Here is a 21,744-nt window from a genome sequence, read left to right on the forward strand (position 1 = left end):
GAATATTGACTTCTCATTAAAAAAAAGGGAAAAAAAGTTTTTGCTTTTAGCATTATTATTGTGTGGCTGTTATTTATTGATACCTTAAAGATATTTAAACTAGGAGCTTCTTCTTTCATATTTTGCACTCTAACTCCTAATGGCATTAGCAACCATAGCTTCCTTTCCTTCAATCAAATTCAACACTACTCACCAAAACAATTCTTTGATCTTTCTACCAAAACAACACCACAGCCATAGAATCTGTAAATTAAGAAGAATTCAATGCAATGGAACAGGACATAATCAACAAGAAGAGTCTCAAAAACCACAGAACAATAACAATAATAATAACAATGCATTGTTAAAGGTAGCATGGTATGGTTCTGAGCTTCTTGGCATTGCTGCTTCTGCTTTGAAGCCATCTTCTAATGAGAAAGCTCCTCAGAGGCTTCTTGAATCCATTGATCGTGATGCTGTTGTGGATACTATCAAACAAGATTTTCAAAGGTCCTACTTTGTCACAGGTGAAACTGAAATCATACCCACCATTATTTCCTTCTTTTCTTATGTTAATCCCAATTTTTTCTATATATATTATGTGTGTATGGTTTGAAATTAGTACAATTTTGACTGTCAAAATGTGATTTTTTATAATTCTACATTAGTCATATGGTAATGCCTTCATATACAATGTGACACTGTTGAAATAACAAGGCCTTAGGGTTTTAAATTCCGGTTGTAGTTGTGGTTGTTGTGATTATGGTTGTCGTCATTGTCTCGATGAATTTGAGTCTTTTGCATAGACTTTTTCAACAAAGTTCGAATTCTAAACTTTTAGTTTATAGAAGCTCTGATAACATGTCATGTTAAGCTGATAGGAGAAGATATATGAACGGTTATTGTATCTCTAATAGGCGCATTGCGTGATGCAATCAGCAATTTTTAAGATCATATAGGCTAAAATTAAAGTCGAGCTAATATCAGTTGGTCTTCTTCCAGCTAGTAATTTGATTATGTTTATATGTTTCTCTAACCTTCTTCCAAACCTCTCAGGTGATCTCACATTAAATGCTTATGAAGACGACTGCGAATTTGCGGATCCAGCAGGATCCTTTAAAGGGCTTCAGCGTTTCAAAAGGAACTGCACTAACTTTGGATCCCTTTTGGAGAAGTCAAATATGAAGCTCATGAAATGGGAAGATTTTGAGGTGAATACAAACTTCAAACTTTTTAACATATTTCATAGTGCCTCATCACATGCTACACATTTGGATTTAGAAACTTGAATACTGAAAAAAAAACTTCATCTTTGTTATATGGTTATTATGACAGGATAAAGGAATAGGCCACTGGAGATTTAGTTGTGTCTTGTCATTTCCTTGGAGGCCAATACTTTCTGGTACGACAAACGATTTATCTTCCTAATAGATTCGCTTAAACATCGCCTTACAGAAAGAATTGGTTATTTCGGATGATGATTAAGAAGATTTTTTAAGAGACTATGCGATTTTTTAAGAATTGGTTGAGCCATTGAAGATCATATATAATTAAGGAAAATTTTTCCTAGTAGGTCTCTTATTTCTTGAATCTAAATGAATACAATTGTGCATTGCTTTATCTGTTTTTCAGAGTAAACTTATTTCATATTTTAGTCATCATTCATGGCTAGTTTCTTGGTTTTAACTTTTGATAAACATGAGTAATATAAAATTTCTAATAAAATAATTAACAATTAATTCTTTGTCAAGAAAGATCTGTCTGTGAATATGTAGCCAAACGACTCTGTCTGGTGGGATAAGGCTTTGTTGTTATATTCATGCAGCACGAATATTTATTATAATAAATTCAATTTGATCATGTTGATAATATGTTGCAGCAACTGGATACACAGAATATTATTTTGATCCACAATCAGGAAAAGTATGTAGGTGAGAAAAATTTTATACTTTAATAATGTATATCCATGATTCTACATCTCTAGAAGGTTTAATTATTCTGTTGGTCCCTATAGTTTTACGAAATTTGTAATTAGGTTCCTATGCTTTTTTTCCTTTCAACTGGATTCCTACATTGCTTTTAATTTTATAATTAAGTCATTCCTAGTGTAAAAAAATTAGAGTTAACTGAATATTTCTTTGCAAATTGAAGGGATTCATAATTAAAAACCTAATTAGATTTTTGACCGTATGTATTTTGAAAAAAATATTTTGTTAATTTTAATGTTTTTGATATGAAAAGGGCTTGATTACAAAATTAAAAGCAATGTAAGGACTCAATTGAAAAGAAAAAAAGTATAGAGACTTAATTAAAAATTTGGTGAAACTATAAGGATCAGCAGAGTAATTAAACCTCTCTAGAATTGATGTATTATCATCATGGAAACTAATAAAATGCTTGAAAAATGAATGAATTCAGGCATGTGGAGCATTGGAATGTTCAGAAAATGGCTTTGTTCAAACAAATTCTTAAGCCTAGCAGGGGATTTGGATTAAAAGACTATATGAATAGATGGTTGAAAGCATTTCAAGTGAAGATTTAGATTACTATGGTTTGGGGGTGAGTGTGTCAACATTTCAAGTCTCAAGTTAGAGCTTTATAAAGCTGGAAAATTTGGATGCATGATGTATGCAACATGATGAAGATGGAAAGAGGATCAATTTGAGTAGCAAAATGATATCTCCACTCATTTGGTATAGGATATCGTGTCGATTCATGGTTCATTAGCTATTGTAATCTAGTTAATGAGCCAGGTCGACACGATGTCACTTGTTATTGATCATGATTACTATATTGACCCGAAGAACTAATTCTTAGAATTGTATATGCTAGGAACTCACTAGATGGTGGAAATCTCATGTAAATATATGGTTTCCAGAGAATTATGTGTTCATGAAAGTAGCTTTTGTTAGAAGAAAAGTATTTGCTGCTGAAATTTGTCTTATGCTTCATTTTCTCTGTACAATATTGCTAAGTCATTTTTAGTTATTTATTTGTATTTGATTTTGATTGGACTAATAATAATAGGATTTACCTAAGGTTTAGAAATACAATGATTTTGGGACATTGTAACTTGTGAGTGTTGTTCCTTATTAGTGCTAGATTAAACCAAATTATATATTGGTAATATTATATGGTTTAATTGATTAAACTAATGTGACACTAATTCAGTTAGCTATCTAAGTTGATCACCAACTTAGTTTTATTAATATTAGTGAAATTATGATTTACCACAAATATTAATTTAATGACTCGTTCGCTGCACGATTAATAATCATGCTATGAATTTGTTCATACCGTGGTCCAAAAACATAGTCAGACCCAAAATGAATAAGCCTCATCTAGAAATGAGATTCAAGCAACACCTGTCCGACCTCACACGACGACATCAGTTCAGTCCTATTTATCTAAATAAGTAAATAACAATATATCTCCTATTAATTTAGAAAGGATATTTCAACAACCTCGTTAACAAAAGAGAGTGGTTATCCACCATCAAAAGTGGAACTACTCCTAAAGGTGATTATTGGCTCTACATCTATATTTATAAATACTCTGCATACTCTCACATCCTTAGCCTTAGGTATTCTTCAAACTCAATCTACTAAAAACCTGCTTAAACCCTTGCTAACTTAAACATTGGAGTCCCTTGCTGTCCGAATTGTCACAATACCTGGCCGACTTCTTAGCCGAGTATACGGGAATCTAAGGAGACATATAGCCGAATACGTGAGCTTTTATTATCCAAGGGTAGTTTTTTACAACTAGAATGTGACCCGCGCATCGCGCGAGACGGTAAATTAATAATAATATATAATAAATACTAAAAATTATTATGTTTCGTAGAATTAAATGAAATACGTATAAATTAAAAATAAATTTAAATGGTATTTTATTTAAAAAAAATGGTAGTATAAAGTATTTGAATGTTGGAATTGATTTTTGTATTTGATTTAATTGATGGAATTGGCCTTCTTATATGTCACTCGTCCTCCTTTTTTTTATTGGTTGTTGTTAGAGTTGTTGCTTTTTTCTTTCTGTCATAGGTTGTTATGAAGGCATGTTCCTTATGAATTGGTGAGTTGTGTGCACTTTTTTTTATGTTGTTTGCTTCCTCTTTGCATGTATGGTCTTCTTCCGAAAATGTGTCTTGAATTTGCATCGTTTTTTTTCTCCTCAACCTCTTGATAGGTATATGATCTTCGTCTAATGATATTGGTGTTGGCGAAGTTGGTTCCTATAATCAATGAATAATATAAATTAGAAATAAATGAATTAATTTTTGAGAGACTTATTAGTTATGAAATATCCATAAGTCAGCTGTGTGAATTCTTCAATTTCTGGATTGATATAAATTTTTGTACTTGAAGTTGTGCTAACCTAATAATCACCTAATATTATAATATAATAGGTTATATAAAATAAGATTGTGTTGTACTGTGTCAATTAATGTATTATATAAAATATAATTCTTTGAATTAAAAAAACAATAAATTAAAATTTTTTGAAAAAGATCATACCTTTATATTCACTAACCAATGTTGATGTGAGTGCAACAATTTTTTGGCCCTTGATTTGTGTTGTAATTTCTTTATTTATCTGATTTGAGAGATTTTTCCACAACATGACTTTCAACACGATGTTCCTAAAATTAATAGTATTTTGTTAATAACTATATATCTAAATGAAAAATGAATTGGTTGTATATTTTTTTACTCTTTGAGTATCAATTCCATTCTTCGTATTTTTGTGGGTTTTCCTTTAACATCTACTTGTTCTTCTTCTCCTATTGCATGCAGTTTTTCAATGACATCTACAATAAAAAGAACAAAAATGTGTTGATTTTTTTTAATAAATTATTTTTAATAAGAATAATTGAAATAATATAAAATAAAATTATCTGTTAAAATTTGTCTTTGACCCACTCTGTCAGATAATGTCTCAAGTGATGCAAATTCAAAATAGTGTTGGAGAATGTTCAAAACTGGATCTTTGATTTCTTTCACAATAGTTGTTATTAAAAAATTTGTTTTCATAGTACCTTTAATTGCTCTATACAAATCATTTGCATCTTCTATTTTTAAATTTTTGATAGTATAGGCTTTTTCTTCTTCTAACAAATATTTGAATTTGTTTATCATATTTTTCTTCACAATTACATGAAGAGGTGTTCCCTCTAGTGTTAGTAAATTATTGTTAACAATTAGTTAAAAAAATGATTGCGTTTATTTTTTTAAATTATTAGAAAAGGAACAATGATTATCAAATTGAGAGAAGTTTAACTTTAACGATATTAAAATACAATTATATATAAAGTATTATAAAATAATATTAAAAGCATAAAAAAACAAAAATAATTAAAGCATTTTTTTAAATTCAATTTAAAAACAGAATAAATTTGTTTATTTTGTACCTTTTCATCTAATATAATCATTTCTAAGAAAAGAGGCTCCTCTTTATTTTTGGGTGTTAATGTTTTCCATTTACGAATCACGCGAACTTTGATAAACCAATTGTCTGTATGTTTGGTTATATTGTCCAATGAATGATGCTCCATTGAGTAAGTTTGAGATGTTGTATAGTTTGGAAAGAAATTTCTTATGGTAAATTTGATGTTATTTTAAAGAATAGTGATTAGAGACTTATATAAGTAGTTCAAATAGTATATAATTTAAATATTTGTAACGTAAAATTTATCATGATTAATAATATTATTATGACATTTATTATATGGATATTTATTACATTTAATGATTGAGTTTATAGAAATTAATAAATTAATTATTGGTGTTATAAAGTTATTATATTGTTTATAACGGTAAAATATAATAAATATAAGAATATAGATTTAATATCTTTATAGGTTACAAACTTAATTTCAAAATTTATAATTTAAAAAGACTTGGTTGAAGAATATTTGTATATTATATGAATTTAATCAAAAACTTCTAGATTTATATGGACTTAATAGAAAATTTTTAGGCTATTTGCAAATGTTTAAGTTTTAGGAAATTTTAGAATACTTCACCTACATGAATGAAATACACCCGATACTTGGTGTGACTATATGATACTCTTTTTGTATTGTAGAGATCCAAAGTTGAGACCTATGTTCGCTGAACTAATGGCAGTAGTAGTGAAGTAATATGCAATAATAATGATATAAATTTTTAATGAGTTAATTTACATAAATTAATAAATTAATTATTAGTATAATAAATTTATTGTATTATTTATAACGGTAAGATATAATAAATATAGGAATATGATTTCAATGTCTTTATATGTTACAAATTTAATTTCAAAAATTTTAATTTAAAAAGACTTGATTAAAAAATATTTGTATATTATATGGACTTAATTGAAAATTTTTAGACTAATATTAATAAAAAATATTAGTCCTTAACGTTTCTCTTTGAACAATTAATATATACTAACGTACCGAAAATGGCAAAAAATTTATTAGCAGTAATTCAAAATTAATATTCTAATTACTTAATTAAATGACTTCATAAAATTTTGCAGTTAGAATAGAAGCCAGTACATCTTTTTTTTGCCCATTTTTTCTTATCCTACTTTTAAAGCAATTTATTAATTAATAATAATATTTTTATCTGTAATCATGAATAATACCAATTATTCCTAATAAAATACATAAATTAGCAAGTTGAATTAGATAATATTATATTATTAAATGTGATCGGTCCTTGGTGGATCAAATTGAATGCCGATGTCTTAATGCTAAAGATGACCAAGCATTCCACCTAATATGATATTGTCACATTTAAATATATATTTTTTAGTGAAGTAATATGCAATAATAATGATATAAATTTATTTACTAACTAACAAATTATTATAAGCTTTAAAATGTAACTTTAACCTATTTAAATTGTTATGTGATTAAGAATATTACATAAATTTTATAGACCAATTTTAAGTGGTTTAAATTATGATTTATAAATGATATGATTAAAAATTTTGTAAAAGAAAAAAAATAAAAAACTGTAGCATAATATATAAATAAATTTAGAAGTATACAAAACTAAGAGGAAAAAATATCCTTAAATTCAACTCATAGTTATATGTGCAATGTCTAAAAAGAATTATTGAGATTTAATTTTCGGACCAGTTAGAGCATTGTAGAGGTTGACCTTATTCCGAAGCATGTTATACCTGTAGATACAACCATTTTCACAAAAAATATGTATGAGAAATTTTAGAAGAAAGAAATATAAACATTACTCCAGACGTAAGAAATTGATTACTTATGAAGAAATATATTATCGCAAGTTTTTTCAAAGGAGTTTGGTATGAAATTACTCATCGACTCACAATGTGTAAGAGATGACTTACTTTATAGAAGATATATTCTCATGAGTTTGTTGAAATGCCATTGATATGGAATCAAGTACTGCAAGTATAAACGACTGGTAAAGAATAAGTTTATGAATAAAAAAGATAAAAGATAGGTTAAGTATATCTACTTTTAATTTCTTATATAAAATTACCTCAATGTTGTAATCTTTAGGAAAATACTTGGCACGAATTTTCTTCGTTGGACGAATTTTCTTAGTTGGTCTGGTTTTTGCAATTGATGCAACGCGGAGAGGTGCCAAGAAGAAAAGGATTTTGAGAAGCATAAGTAAAATTTGATTCGAGGAAAACACAATGGCTCATACCGGAAGAGCATGGAGGAAATAGGATCTTGGTACGGAGAGGTGCCAAGAAGAAGAGGGTTTCGAGAAGCATGAGAAGAGTAAGGAGTTTTCAGGCGAGAAGCATGAGAAAAATAATGAACTCTTTGGTTTTCAGAGGTTTTTTTGGGGTAAATGTTAATTTGTGTTTTTGTTGTTTTTTATTCTATTTTTTAGTTTTTTTTAATTTGAAAATAGAAGTTGATTTGGCAAGATTTGATTGGTTGTTTCTAAAATTTTGCCACGTAAGCAATATTGCTGACATAACGTTAGTAGAATAAGAGGAATAACTTAGAAGTAATGTGGTGCATGCTTATGTATCTATTTTTATATATTAAGAATAGATTTCTACTTTTTGAAAGATGCAATGAGATTGCAAGATGTATAAAGTTCAAACTTTTTTAGGACCAATGGAAATGTAGTCTTTATCAGAAAGAATCTGAATAATTTGGTTCGTATAATTGTGACTGACTTCCACAATATGAATTTCATTATTAGTATTTTTTTTTTATCCAATCCAAATTGAGATGGTTAATCACCACCAGATTGTTTTATAAAAGTTACTCAAGATATTAATACCACTAAAATATCTCATTTTTTATCTTTACAAATTTTGATATCCATGCATGTCATCTAACAATAGCTCCCACTTCTACCAATTAATGCACATGTACTTCTAAAAGATGATGTTTCACTTTCAGATTAGATTTTGTTCTAGATAGATAGCTTTTCTACAAATACTTTTTTTTGTGAACTATTAAAATATTTTCTGATGCATTAATTACCATTTCAATATTAAGAAAATGATTTTTCAATATCAAGTTTTTAACCATCCAAACTTCCTCCAAGTTGATCTATTGCATGTTGGAAGTTATTCTAGACTTGCTTTGCTCAAACCATACAACAAAATCAACAGCAGAAGGTAATTTATTATATAGTTGATCTACTGCTTAACTCACATTTAAATACATCCATAACATTAAGAGTTTGTTTGGTAACTATCTTATCTGGCTCCATAGTCTCAATATATCTGCATCTGTCTTAAGACACTTATCAAACACTACCTAAGAGTTTATTCCTTAATGACTCAGTATAAGAAACATTTGGACTAATCTGGTATTAACATACACACTAAAAAAAATCAACACCAAAACAATCTTACATACACACTAAAAAAAATCTTACCTACCACATAACTAATCTGGTATTAACATACATGAATATGAGCTTTTGGAAACAGCCGTCTTTTTTATTTTATTTCAGTAATTTTGGGATATGGTGCACAAATACTCATTTTATTATCATTGAATCTTAGTATGATCTTTATTTTTTATGTTTAAATTTGTAGTGTTCATCTTTGGAATATAATGAACAAATATTTATTTTACCATTGATCCCTCGTGACTAAGTAGTAAGAGAATTCCAAATTGAACTCATGTATTAATGCATTGGATATCAACGATAAAACAACAAAGAAATATACAAATAAAAAGAAAAAGAAAAAGTTATGATTTGATGTGAATTGATATTTACAACTCCTTCACCTGTTATGCTCCTTCATGCTAACTTTATCATCTTTTCTCCCCATGTGCTATTACTAATTTTCATAATGGCATCGTTTATCTTTCAATCTTATTTTTTCTTTGGAAAAACGAAAGTAAAGGTGAAAGATGATTCTTCATTTATTTTGCATGTTTTGACTGAAACTGGCATTAAGATCCATTTCAAAACTAAATGTTTGTCATAATGTCATCACAATAACCACAGATGCACATAATACACTGACTTTACATAAAAATAACCCTGTATATTTGTAGCTATCCTCTTCAATTCAGTCCAAAAAGATAAACTATTCTATGACCATGCTTTTTCTTGAATCACTTGAATCCCACTGCAGGTTAATATATGTACAAACTGCACATACACGATAAAGATCAATGAGTGAAGTTGATAGGAATGAAATTGCTCCTGATGGCATCACCAGAACTTCACCTTCTAATGACTATTTCAGGTACAGGATTGTCATCTTTAAATGTGGAAAGCATATTCTTGAATCATATCTGCATTAGCTGCATATCTTCATCACCTTGTGAATTTGTCTGATGATGTATCCAAATCCAGAAAGGAAGAAATAGTTATTATTATAGAATGTTTTCTCTTAGTATTAGAAATAGTTTATTATAGGCATCTAATACTATTCATTTTATGTAATGATTCAAACTGTGGTTTAAAATAAAAATGACTACATAACAATAACTTGATCCTTCTATTTTGAAAGCTTATATACCTCATGCATGCTGATTCCTTTTATTATTCCTATATGAATCTTGCAGCACAACAACCGACTCTGATCATAAAGAATTGACAAAGACAGAAACACCATTTTGTAACTCTTTTCTTTCCCTAAATTAAGCTATTATTTTGTTTTTTCTCTGTGCAAAACAGCAAAAATAAAATTATGGAGAGGGATAGAGAAACATACCAACAAAAACAGAAGCTTTTCATTAAGAAGTGCCACTCCAACTTTGTCCATCGTGTCTTCCTTTTCTATCTTGTTCATTCTAGTGTAGATACTAACATGAAGCCAAACTCAGTAAACACAGCTTCTCGTAACTAATTTTCAAACTCATTACTTCAAAAGTCTTCTAAACGCATGAATATATTTGGATGCCCATGTAAATCAAACTCTTTGTTTAATACATCTAAAAATATTCTTAAATGTTGGATACACAAAAGATATTCAGTGTCTTTGAATTTTTGTTTCATGTTAATTCTTATCTTCTTTTGTAAAGGTGATTTTATTGAAAAATATGAAGGTTAATAAGTATTACAGATAGCAATGAGCCAATGACTTTGTTAGAGAAACAAAAGATATTTCTTGAACTACAACTGCAAGCTAAGAGGTTCCCTAATAAATGAAAGAAAAGAATGCATATTTTCCAGTTGGAATACGAGTTCAACTAGTTAATAATTTTTTTCACTTGAAGGAAATGGAAATTTATGCATGTGTGAATTTACATGTGGTAGCATGGCAAACATGAAGGTTAGATTATTACTTGCTCATAAATCTCTCTTCAGAAAATGCGTCGGCCGTCAACTTGAATGGTGGGTATGTTTTAAAAAAAAAGGAAATGACAAACATGAGAGATTAGAAATTTACCTACTCAGAATCTGTATCGGAGAAGTTTTCGGCTTCAATGGTGGGGATGTGGGAAATTTTGGGCCAGATTAGTTGATGCTTGTTCTTGCAGTTTTCTCCCAGCAAACCACACCTTCTAAGTTCAAGTAGCAAGAGAGAGGGAGGCAGCTTTTCTCCTTCCATATTCTCCAGCTTCTCGCAGTCATAAATGTGCAATTGTTGAAGGGAGGTGAGGCGGAGAAGCTCGTTGCACTCCAATGTCTCCAGATTATCGAACCCCCTTATCTTGAGAGTGGTAAGGGAGGGAAGGTGAGGCAGCGAACCCACCTCTGGGTATAACTTTATGTTCTTACACTTATTACCATAAATGGTAAGATGAATGAGGGCGTCCAAGTTGCCCATCCATGATAGATCCCTCATTTGTTGCTCGCCAATTTCCACAGCAAGTGATTTCAGGTTAGGCGGCAAACCATCCTTTGGTAACCTGCAAATGTTTGGGCAACCATATATATGGAGATAAGTCAAGTTGGGTGCAGCCAGTCCTTCTCCCGCAAATGACACTAATTTGTCGCATCCACGGATGGAGAGACGTTGAAGAGCAGCGTGTGGTGCCTCTGACATTGACACTGATTCCAGATTCATACACCCTTCTATCTCCAAATTCTTGAGATTGGGAAAGACATCCAACGACAAGGAGCTCAGTGAATCACAGCTGTAATATATTTGTAGCTCTACCAAATCATACTTGCGCTGCAGTAGCTGCGGGAATTCTAGTTTTCTACACTTCAAGATGCGTATTTCTTGGAGGCAACTTAGATGGTTGATGCTCATCATTGCCTTCAATGCAGACTCCTTCACAGATTCACGTCCCCTAATTGATAAAGTATCCCCATCAACATACATGGCCTCCTTGTGCCGTTCTATACCGTAGCCCCCTATACGTAGTTTGCGAACTTTGGAAACATCCGACAAAGAAGAAACTATTCTGAAGAATACCTGCTTACGCATCTCTTTCTTCAACATTGGGCATCTTGTTATTTGAAGCTTCCTAAGTTGAGGAAAAGTTTCCGACTCAGATACGTGCCACACCTCCCAACATGCCATGTTATCAAACTCCAAACTCTCAAGTGAGGGAAACGGTGCAATATGCGAAGAATGACGATATCCTTCATTCTTGTAAAACTCCTCGCCAATACTCCTCACCTGATCCAAACCTCGAATGCGCAGGGACTTGAGAGATGGCAGCTGTCCAAGTGAAGGCAGCATGCAGCAATTCTTGCAAGACTTTAGATATACACGTGTCATGTTTTCGTAGGAACAGCGCCCCAACCAATCTGGAAATATTGTACCCTTGTATCCCTTAATTTTCAACTCTTTCAACCCATTCTGCGGTTGCAAGTTATCCAGGATGTCTCTTTCTTTTTGTGTACTTGAAACCAAATCATCACCTGAAGACCATTTTAAACATAATTCATCAATGTGCTTCATATCCATTATCTTTGCCCTCTTTGCTTCTTTAACATCAACAATATTCTCCATCTTCTTAATCTCGAGGGATCCGTGAAGATTTACTAGCCCTCCTAGCTCCTGGATTCCATTGTCTTCGTGCTTGCCAACCACAAAGTAACTTAAAACGTGCAACTGATTCAATTTGCTCATTTTTCTGGGCATTTCTTCCAAAGCAGTTTCTCTAATATCAAGATGCCGCAAACTCACAAGATTATGCAAACCACTAGGCAGCATAGTTAGCTCGTAACAACGACGTAACTTCAATGTTTGCAAATTACACAAGCTGCACAAAGACTCTGGCAATGTCTTAATATCAGTCCAAGAGAGATTTAAGTAGCGCAGATGGATCAATTCTCCTATTAAATTAGGCACCTCATCAAGTTTTGTAAGGGATAAAACTCTCAAGTATTTACACTTTGATAATATCTCACATGTTGCCGCTTCAATGTTGCAGTTGGGAGATGAGAAATAGCCACACAATAATAATGTTCTCAAAGATTTTACTTTAGAAATAGAATTATAAAGTTTTGAGCTACAACGACATAAATCTACACGCAAATGCCGAGTCTGAATCCTTATCTCCTCCTTACCAAGTTCTTCTGAGTTGCAATAGAAATCTCCAGCAAGGAATATTGCTAAATCATGCAATAGATCATGCATCACAAAATAATCATCACCGTCTTTAATCTTCGTGAAAAATAATCTGGAAGTTAGTTCATCAAAACACTCACAACCAACTTCTTCTAAAATTTCTCCTCTCTTTGGTGGTGGTAAAAGATCTTCTGCTATCCACAAAAGGATTAATTTATCTTTCACAAATTTATAATCCTTGGGATATAAAGCACAATAAACAAAACAACGCTTTAAATATGGAGGAAGATGGAAGTAACTTATCAGTAATGCTGGAATAATCTTACTCTTCTCCACCGAAAATTCCCAAATGTCACTCATTAGTATCTTGTTCCATTCCTCAACATCATGCTTAGTACGTAACAAGCGACCAAGTGTTTCTGCAGCTAATGGCAAGCCATCACACTTCTTCACAATCTTTCTGCCTATTTCTTCAAGTGCTGCACTCCCATTTGATTCTGGAAAAGATGCATTGTTAGCAAACACTGACCAACAATAGTCTTCTGACAACCCTTTCAGAAAATAAGGGCGACAGTTCTGAACTGCTAGAGCAACATTTTTCCCGCGAGTAGTCAAAAGAACAATACTTCCCTTGTTCCCATTTTGTTGGAAAGGGGTCAGAAAATTACTCCATTTGTCACCATCATCACTCCATACATCATCAAGAACAATAAAGAACTTCTTATTGGACAATTCTTCTTTCAAAGCATTTTGAAGTGAATTGAAATCATCGAGACTACAAGTACCTCCATGGAGCTGCTTTATGACATTCCTTGTAGTCTCAACAACTTCAAACTTCTCCGAAACGCAAACCCATGCTTTCAAATCAAATCCCTTCATGAACTCCTCCTGATTGTTGTACAGCCATTGGGCTAAAGTTGTTTTACCAACCCCACCTATGCCAACAATAGCTATCACAAACAGGTGATGCTCATTGTTGTCCTTCAGCATCTTGACTAAGGCCTTCTGGTCATCCTCCCTGCCATACACATTCCCTCTCACAAGAGAACTGGTTGGAGTCCTCCATGATGAGCTTACAGTGGGAATCTTTTCAAGACGAAGGAAATCTTTTTGTTTTCCAAGATCCTCAATTCTTCTAACCACCCCTTCCATCTTGTCTACCGTGTCATCTCTATCTCGGTTGCTGAAGAAGCTAAGGGACCAGGAAGAACTTGCATTTTTTTGAGTGGTGGCTTTGAGGAGGACAGCATCCAGCAAGTCCTCAGCACAGTAAACAGCATCGCGGAGACTATCGAGCCACTTCCTCACATTGGGATTACCGAACTGCTTCATCTCAGCATCAGCAAGAAGAGCTTCAGCACCCAACAGAGAAGTCTTCAGCCTTTCAACCAAGTCAGGGCCAAGTTTCTTGCCCAAGACCAAGTTGACAGCATCCATTGTCAGGAACCGGTCAAAGACAACATTAATGAAGCCAGAAAGAAAAGCTCCACCAACAAGTGCACCAGCCATGATTGATCTCAACAACAACAGAAAATGAATGGATTTGCAGAGAAAGGTAAGAGAACAATGGTTGCAGTGTGTAGTGAACTCAATAGAGGGGTTTTCTTAATCAAGTGTTCAAAATAGTTGTCTTACATGATATCACGTGGTATCGGTTTCCAAGGTAACTATAAAAAATTCGGTATCAGTGGAGTGCTTACCTGCTCTGCACTAACTGCATTTGTTAATTCTTGTTTGAAAGAAGCAACACATTGTTAAATAGCAAAAATATTATATAAAACTAAGGAGCATGAAGCTGCACATGGATCATGGTATTATGGTAATAATATAAGGTTATAATTTGTTGGCAATAGACATTGGCTTTCACGCCTTCACGTGTTGATAGCTAGCTTATCTATGGTAATAACTTTTGTATTTTTATTAGTCTAATTTTTTTATTTTTTGCTTTCTAAATCATTAGACTAGGTGTGAAGTTTAAGAAATCACATGATATTCAAAGCAGTGCTGGTAAGCTTGACACTGATAGTCGTTTACAAAGATGTTTTTACTGATAGTCGTTTACAAAGATGTTTTTACTTTGTAGGCTTTGTAGTTTGTAGTTCTCGTAATTTCTTGTCAGAAGGACTATTAACAAAAAAATATTCATGTTAGTCTATTCGTTAATAATAAATAACTTCTACTTTATCATGTATAATATTATCTTGTTTATTAGTTAATAAATTTTCCCCATACCACTGAATTGTTTATGTCCTCACTTGTCAAAAGTTCTGCAATGTTATTTTATTTATTTTCGAGTTCAGATTCCTTACTTTTTTCTGTTATTAATTACTTCTGTTGCTATCTGACGTTAGGGACCAATACTTATTCCTGAGTATTAACTAAGCAACTAAGTGTGTATTTGGATTACAGTTTGTAAACAGGAATTTGCATAAAATTGATTTTGTAAAATTGATTTTGATAAAAAGTAACTTTGTGTTAACGTGATTTATGTTTGGCAATCTTTATATCAAAATTGATTATAGTAAAATAAATGTTGTTTAGATTATACTACTCAAAATCACTTTTAGATAAAAAATTACCAAAAGAAACATCAATTTAAATAGTCTTTTTATATACATGCAAAATCAAAATGCTAACAAAAATAATATAAAAAATATTTGTCATATAAATAAAATAAATACAATAAAGATTAAAAATATGAAAGAGAGTATTATAAATTTTATAAAATCAAACAAAAAGAAAATATTTTATAATTTTTTTAGTATTGTCAGTACTCTTTAATTTAGTATTATTTTGAACTATAATCCATTTTCTTTGTTGTATCAACTATTTTTTATTATCTATGACTCTATTGTTAGTTGTAATTGGTTTTTTATTTATTTTGTCTTTTTTTATAGGATCATAATTTATATTATAAAATTTTGATAATAAATGTAATATATAATAATTACAATTACAAATTTTAGAAAGTCAAAATAAAAAATAAAAAAATTAATACAAAATAGAAATAGAGTACATTAAAAAATAAAAAAATGATACAAATATGAAATAATAAAAATTTTATAAAACCAACAACATATATCACATAAACAAAAAAATACAATAAAAGGTAAATAAAATTCATATGAATAAAATCAAATAAAAAATAAAAAAATTCATACACAACATAAATACAATGCAGTAAAGGATAAAAAAGAATTCATATGAAAAAAATATTAAAATAATCATAAAAATTAATAAAATATCTAAAAATCAAGACACTATAAAAAAATCAATATTTGTCATATGAATAAAAGAAATACAATAAAATAAATAAAAAATTATATGAACAAAGCTAAACAAAAATAAAAAAAGATTTCATAAAAAATATACATATAAAAAATAGTATAGTAAATGATAAAAAAATCATATAAAAACATAACATGAGAAATTAGAACACTACACAAATAATATAAAAATATTTATCCTCTAAATACAAAATATAATAAAAAAATATAAAAATTAAAATATGAAAGTGAGTACTAAAAATAATTAAAAAATTAAAATATTCACTTTGCTAGTGATGGAAACAAATTTAAACCATTTTGATGAAAAAAATTGGAACTAAGAACCATGAAGAAATAGAAAAAACTACAAAGAACTACTATAAAAATAATAATTATTGGTATCTGATGGTTTCCGTGGCTAAGAGAAAGAGGGGTTGAATCTTAGCCCCCTTTTTTTGCTTGATAACACTTGTTGACTTGTCGGACTAATTCTGGAAACTTTTACCCTTTTTATCTCTTCACTGCATACGAGACTTTTTGTTTTGTCTCGTCCTTAGTCACGAGACTTTTCTTTTTGTCTCGTCACTTGGCACGAGATAATTCTGGTTTTTGCTCCTGTGTAGTAGAAAATAGAAATGGAATAGAGAGAGAAAGAAGATCACACCCAAATATATCCTGGTTCAGCTGCTAAGTGCAATGTAGCCTACATCCAGTCTCTATCACAAACATGATGGAATTTCATTATAATCAATCTGATTACAACTTGTAAAGTGCTAACCCAACTTACAAGGGGATTCCCACAGAATCATGAAACACAACATAGATGAACAAAAGAACTCTAAGACATCTATGGCTTTTTCTTTTAATTTTGCACTCTTTGCCTTTTTCCGCTCTATGGCTTTTTCATACAAACCTCACTGTTTGCCTTTTTCCATGAGACTCAAGACATGACAAAATTAAACAGAAAAATACAAAACAAAATACATTGAAGGAGAAGAGAAAACTGTTAGCTCAGGTAGCTCTGAGAACTCTGTGCCTTGCACTCTCAAATTTTTCTCCTTGCTTCAAACAGTGGCTGTTCTCTCTTATTATAGAAGAGGGAAGCTTCCACTATTGAAGCCAAAAACCGAACCAACTTCTTCCTCCTTCAACACTGAACCGGTTTGGCCACATAGAGAGAGAAGAGATAACCATGCAAAATCCAACATGCAATTACCTCTAGTCCTTTCTTGATCATCACTCTTCATCAATCTGAGCTCTCCATCCTTGGCTTGCTCTCCAAGATGGATTTCTGGCCCTTGATGCTTCATGATGATGATGACTTCATCTGCTTCAATCTCTGCCTCTTTCATCACTTCGCCACTCTAGCTACTTCTTGTGGTGGTTGAGCAGAATCAAAGACAAGCCATGCTTCAAGAATCTCCCTTACTGGCCGAATCTTTATCTTCCTTTTTGAGCATGAAGAGCTCAAGATAACCTCACCAAATCTAACCATATTTGGTGAAAATTTCAGCCACAGCTCATTTTTATTTTAGTATGTTTTCTTGCCATCATCAGCTTGATGGTCTTTATGCATGCAACTTCTTCTTTTTCTTTGTTGATGAGCATAGCGTCCATAGTTTCCTGGACAAGGACCGAAGAAGAAACAAGAAAGAGATGAGAGAGAATAAAGGAATCTGAAGAAAAAGCAATTCAAAGTGGTTAAACTCATTAATTGAAAGTAGCTTGCTTTTGCTTCCCTTAGAGTGGCGTGTAGCATTGAAGCCTTTAGTCAAATCAATCTTCTCTCACTTGCTTATGTTCCCAATGCTTAAGTTAATTTTGAAATCCTTGTAGTGGAATCCGTTGGAAGCAATTAAGGCTTTGTTTTTCTTTGCCTCATGGATTCGGACAAAGCATGGAAACATTCATTAATGTTGGGCTTGGTTGCAATAAGGTTTATTCTTGGCCCAACTAGTAGCATTTGCTTTCCTGATGGATTTGGATCAAACATAGGAAGCTTTCATCAAAAAAACAAATATGGGCTAAGTTACAACAACATTGAGCTTGGCCCTTTAATGCAACAATTCAGCCATATAATAGGAAACATGCAACAAGGCTGATTGTTGGTTTTAATTTGGGCTAACAACATTTTATTTTTCGGCCCAATTAAAATCTGCACAGCAAAATTAAATAATTAACATATATGAATCAAAATTAGATTAATAATTTTGCTGTTAATAATGTTTGATCATCATCAATTTAAATTAGAGTTTTCCAAACTCATCAGTATCCTTTTTATGGAAGAAAATGAAGGATATGATTAGTAAAATGAAATAAAAATTTCACCTAATTTTTATAAGATAATCAGCCACTATGAACGGGAACGCAGAATTTGATGAAGAATTTGATTCTCTTTCTCTGATTTGCTTGCTGGTCTACTCTTCCATTTTTTGTAGGGAATTTTCCTATATACTGAAAAGGATGAATTGACAAAAATAATATGCTGTCAAAACTAATTGTGCTAGCATGTGAAATATGAAGATTAGAGAATTACTTGGTAAGTAGTCAGTAACCTTTTATTCAAAAAGGTTGATGCCATCGACTTAAATGGTGGGGATGTGAGAAATTTTGGCCCAAATTGATGATTCCTGTTCATGCAGTGTTCTCCCAGCAAACCACAGATATGAATTTGAAATGATGACAAAGAGGAAGACAGCTTTTCTCCTGCCATATTCCTCAGATTGGAACAGTATGAAAGGAGTAAATGTTGGAGGGAGGTGAGGGGTAGAAGCTGGTTGCACTCCAATATCTTCATGTTTGGAAAGCAATAGAGATGCAAAGTGGTAAGGGAGGGAAGATGAGGTAGTGAACCTTTCTCAGGGTATGACTTGGGGCCCTCAAAGCCACCATAAATGGTAAGATGAGTGAGGGTGTGGAAGTTTCCCATCCCTGATAACCCTCTCACTTGTTTCTTGCAATTTCCCACAAGAAGCTGATTCAAGTTAGGTGGCAAAGATTCTACTTTAGAACGAGAATTGTAAAGTTTTGAGCTACAATAACATAAACTTCCACACAAATGCCGAGTCTGAATCCTTATCTCCTCCTCTTCAAGATCTTCTAAGTTGCAACAGAAACCTCCAGCAAGGTATATTGCCAAGACATGCAACAGATCGTGCATCACAAAAGAATCGTCACGACCTTCAATCTTTGTGAAAAATAATCTGGAAGTTAGTTCATCAAAACACTCAGCACCAACTTCTTCTAAAGTTTATTCTGCAATAAATTTTGGCAGTTGCTCCATCCTGGTTCATTCACTTGGTTGGTGTATTCTGTTTCGTAATCATCAATACACAATACTCTTGGTATGTTTCATGGTTGGCCGTAGTAAATTTGTGTACTTAGTGTCTTCGGGTTTTTTTCAATTTGGTTGCAGATGGTGAAGAAATTATAGGCCTTCGATATTTTGAATCAAGAGGAAGGAACATGAAATACGATGTTTCTCTTTCTTCTTTTGGACTTATTTTCTTAATAATTCGATTTCAAGGTAGCATGACTTACTACTGATGTGAAGAAAAGAATCAGAACTGTGTTTCTTTGTGTTGTTTCTTGTCAAAAGTTTTGCAGTGTCATATTTTGGATTTTTTTTCTTGATTGTTTACTCTTTACAATATAATGAAGGTTCTCTGGTCTTACTCTTGTATATAAGTAAGCACGTGATATTTGACTCATCTTAGGGGACAAGCTGAGAGAGAATTTAGGGTAGAAGTAGAAGCTATTGGTCGTGTGCGGCACAAGAATCTTGTTAGATATGTTTCTCATATTGTGTATGAATATGTTGACAACGGGAATCTGGACCAGTGGCTGCATGGGGATGTTGATTCTGTAAGCCCTCTGACTTGGGATATCCGGATGAACATCATCATCTTGGGAACGGCAAAAGGGTAGGGATCATGATCTTAATCTGCTTGAAGGGCTTCACATGTTGTTGCATGAAATGTTTTGTTGACAGTAATGTGTGTTTTTCAGATTGGCTTATCTTCATGAGGGGCTCGAACCAAAAGTTGTCCACCGAGACGTGAAATCAAGCAATATACTCCTTGATCGCCAATGGAACCCAAAGGTTTCTGACTTTGGGCTCGCTAAGCTTCTCTGTTCTGATCATAGCTATGTCACAACCCGAGTGATGGGGACATTTGGGTTAGTCTCTGAGTTAACCAAACATTTTCCCTTATCAGTTAGTTTCACTTTCTATACTCAAATATTTCAGGCTTCAAAGTTCATGTTCTCTCTTTTCTTGTTCTGTAGTTATGTTGTACCGGAGTATGCATGCACTGGAATGCTGACTGAGAAGAGTGATGTTGATAGCTTTGGGATACTTATTATGGAAATAATTACCGGAAGAAGTCCTGTTGATTATAGTAAACCCCAAGGAGAGGTTAGAGGCTATAACCAATAATAGTATACAGTTTTGGTTTTAATCATCTTACACTGTTCTCTGTTGATTATTTTCTCTCTTTTTCTGTTTTCCTAACTAGAATTTGGTATATTTGCAGGTTAATTTAATTGAGTGGTTGAAAACTATGGTTGGCAATAGAAAATCAGAGGAACTCATCGATCCGAACCTTCTTGAAAAGCCGTCTTCAAAGGCTCTTAAGCTTGCTCTGTTGGTTGCTCTTAAATGTGTTGATCCTGATGCCACAAAGAGACCTAAAATCCGACACATAATCCACATGCTTGAGGCCAACGACATCCTATTCCGTGATGTATGTTCTTTCCCTTTCTTAAACTCTGCACTATACATAACTGGAGTGCAAAAACAAGGTGATTCAGCATTGCTATAATCTGATTCTCATTTATCACTATTTAGGAACGGAGGACCGGAGGAGAATCGTCGCGATCCCATCGCAATTAACATCATCATGAGCAAAAGGACTCTAGCAGAGATAGAAAACGAATAGGTGGAGAGATCACTGATCAAAGTGTAATAGTAGTAAAAATCTTGTCCATCCCACTAGGTTGAGATGATAGTTGTTAAATGGTAAATGTAGCTATGTATTTATTATTTTTGGTTTTAGTAGTTTGCCTATATTAATTTCTACCTCAATCTGGACAACATGCAATGAGTGTATTTTTTTGCTGCATAATTTCCTCTCCCACCATAATTTGGGCTTCATTGTATACTCATATTCATTATTACTAAAAATCAAAATTTTGATGTCCTTCTGCTTTATAAGACAAAAGTAGTTCAAGTGTTGAATAAAAAGTAGAGTAAAAGACAAATAGGTCCTTAACCTTTTTTTTCGCGGACATTTTCGTCCCCAAGGATTGGAAAATACATTCATGTCCCTGACCCTTCTAAGACGCGGACAAATTGACCCCTCCGTTGAAGTGACTCCGTTAGACTCAACGGAAAACGCTGACGTGGCTCCCATGACGCTGACCTGGTCGTTACGGAAGCACACATGGCATGTAGCTTTTCAAAATAGGACATATTAGTCCTCTCACACCAAAACATGTAGCTTTTCAAAACAGGACAGATTAGTCCTACTATACCAAAACAATGCCGTTTCTAAGCTCTGTT

The 21,744-nt window shown here is 32.3% G+C and overlaps 2 protein-coding genes and 1 pseudogene across 3 annotated transcripts; 2 read left to right on the forward strand and 1 right to left on the reverse strand.

Moving 5' to 3' along the window:
* The first annotated feature begins 96 nt into the window (after positions 1–96).
* Positions 97–2,914, forward strand: LOC130960855 (uncharacterized). 2 transcript variants are annotated; one of them, XM_057886348.1, is made up of 5 exons: positions 97–506; positions 1,036–1,190; positions 1,315–1,381; positions 1,859–1,902; positions 2,398–2,914. In XM_057886348.1, exons 1-5 carry the CDS (start codon positions 140–142, stop codon positions 2,449–2,451), a joined length of 687 nt encoding a protein of 228 aa, XP_057742331.1. In that variant the 5' UTR covers positions 97–139; the 3' UTR covers positions 2,452–2,914. The 2 variants fall into 2 exon arrangements, with proteins under 2 accessions (XP_057742331.1, XP_057742330.1); XM_057886347.1 differs by having other exon boundaries at positions 101–506; positions 1,859–1,910.
* Positions 2,915–10,148: 7,234 nt separating this feature from the next.
* On the reverse strand, positions 10,149–14,516 carry LOC130960965 (putative disease resistance protein At3g14460). Its single transcript, XM_057886535.1, has 2 exons — positions 10,837–14,516; positions 10,149–10,249 (listed from the first exon to the last, which is right to left on the reverse strand). Exon 1 carries the CDS (start codon positions 14,422–14,424, stop codon positions 10,837–10,839), a length of 3,588 nt encoding a protein of 1,195 aa, XP_057742518.1. The 5' UTR covers positions 14,425–14,516; the 3' UTR covers positions 10,149–10,249.
* A 4,929-nt stretch (positions 14,517–19,445) lies between these two features.
* LOC130962383 (probable serine/threonine-protein kinase At1g01540) lies at positions 19,446–21,273 on the forward strand (annotated as a pseudogene).
* The last annotated feature ends 471 nt before the right edge of the window (positions 21,274–21,744 follow it).

Source organism: Arachis stenosperma, chromosome 2, assembly GCF_014773155.1.
Source record: "Arachis stenosperma cultivar V10309 chromosome 2, arast.V10309.gnm1.PFL2, whole genome shotgun sequence".
Taxonomy (NCBI): Eukaryota; Viridiplantae; Streptophyta; class Magnoliopsida; order Fabales; family Fabaceae; genus Arachis; species Arachis stenosperma.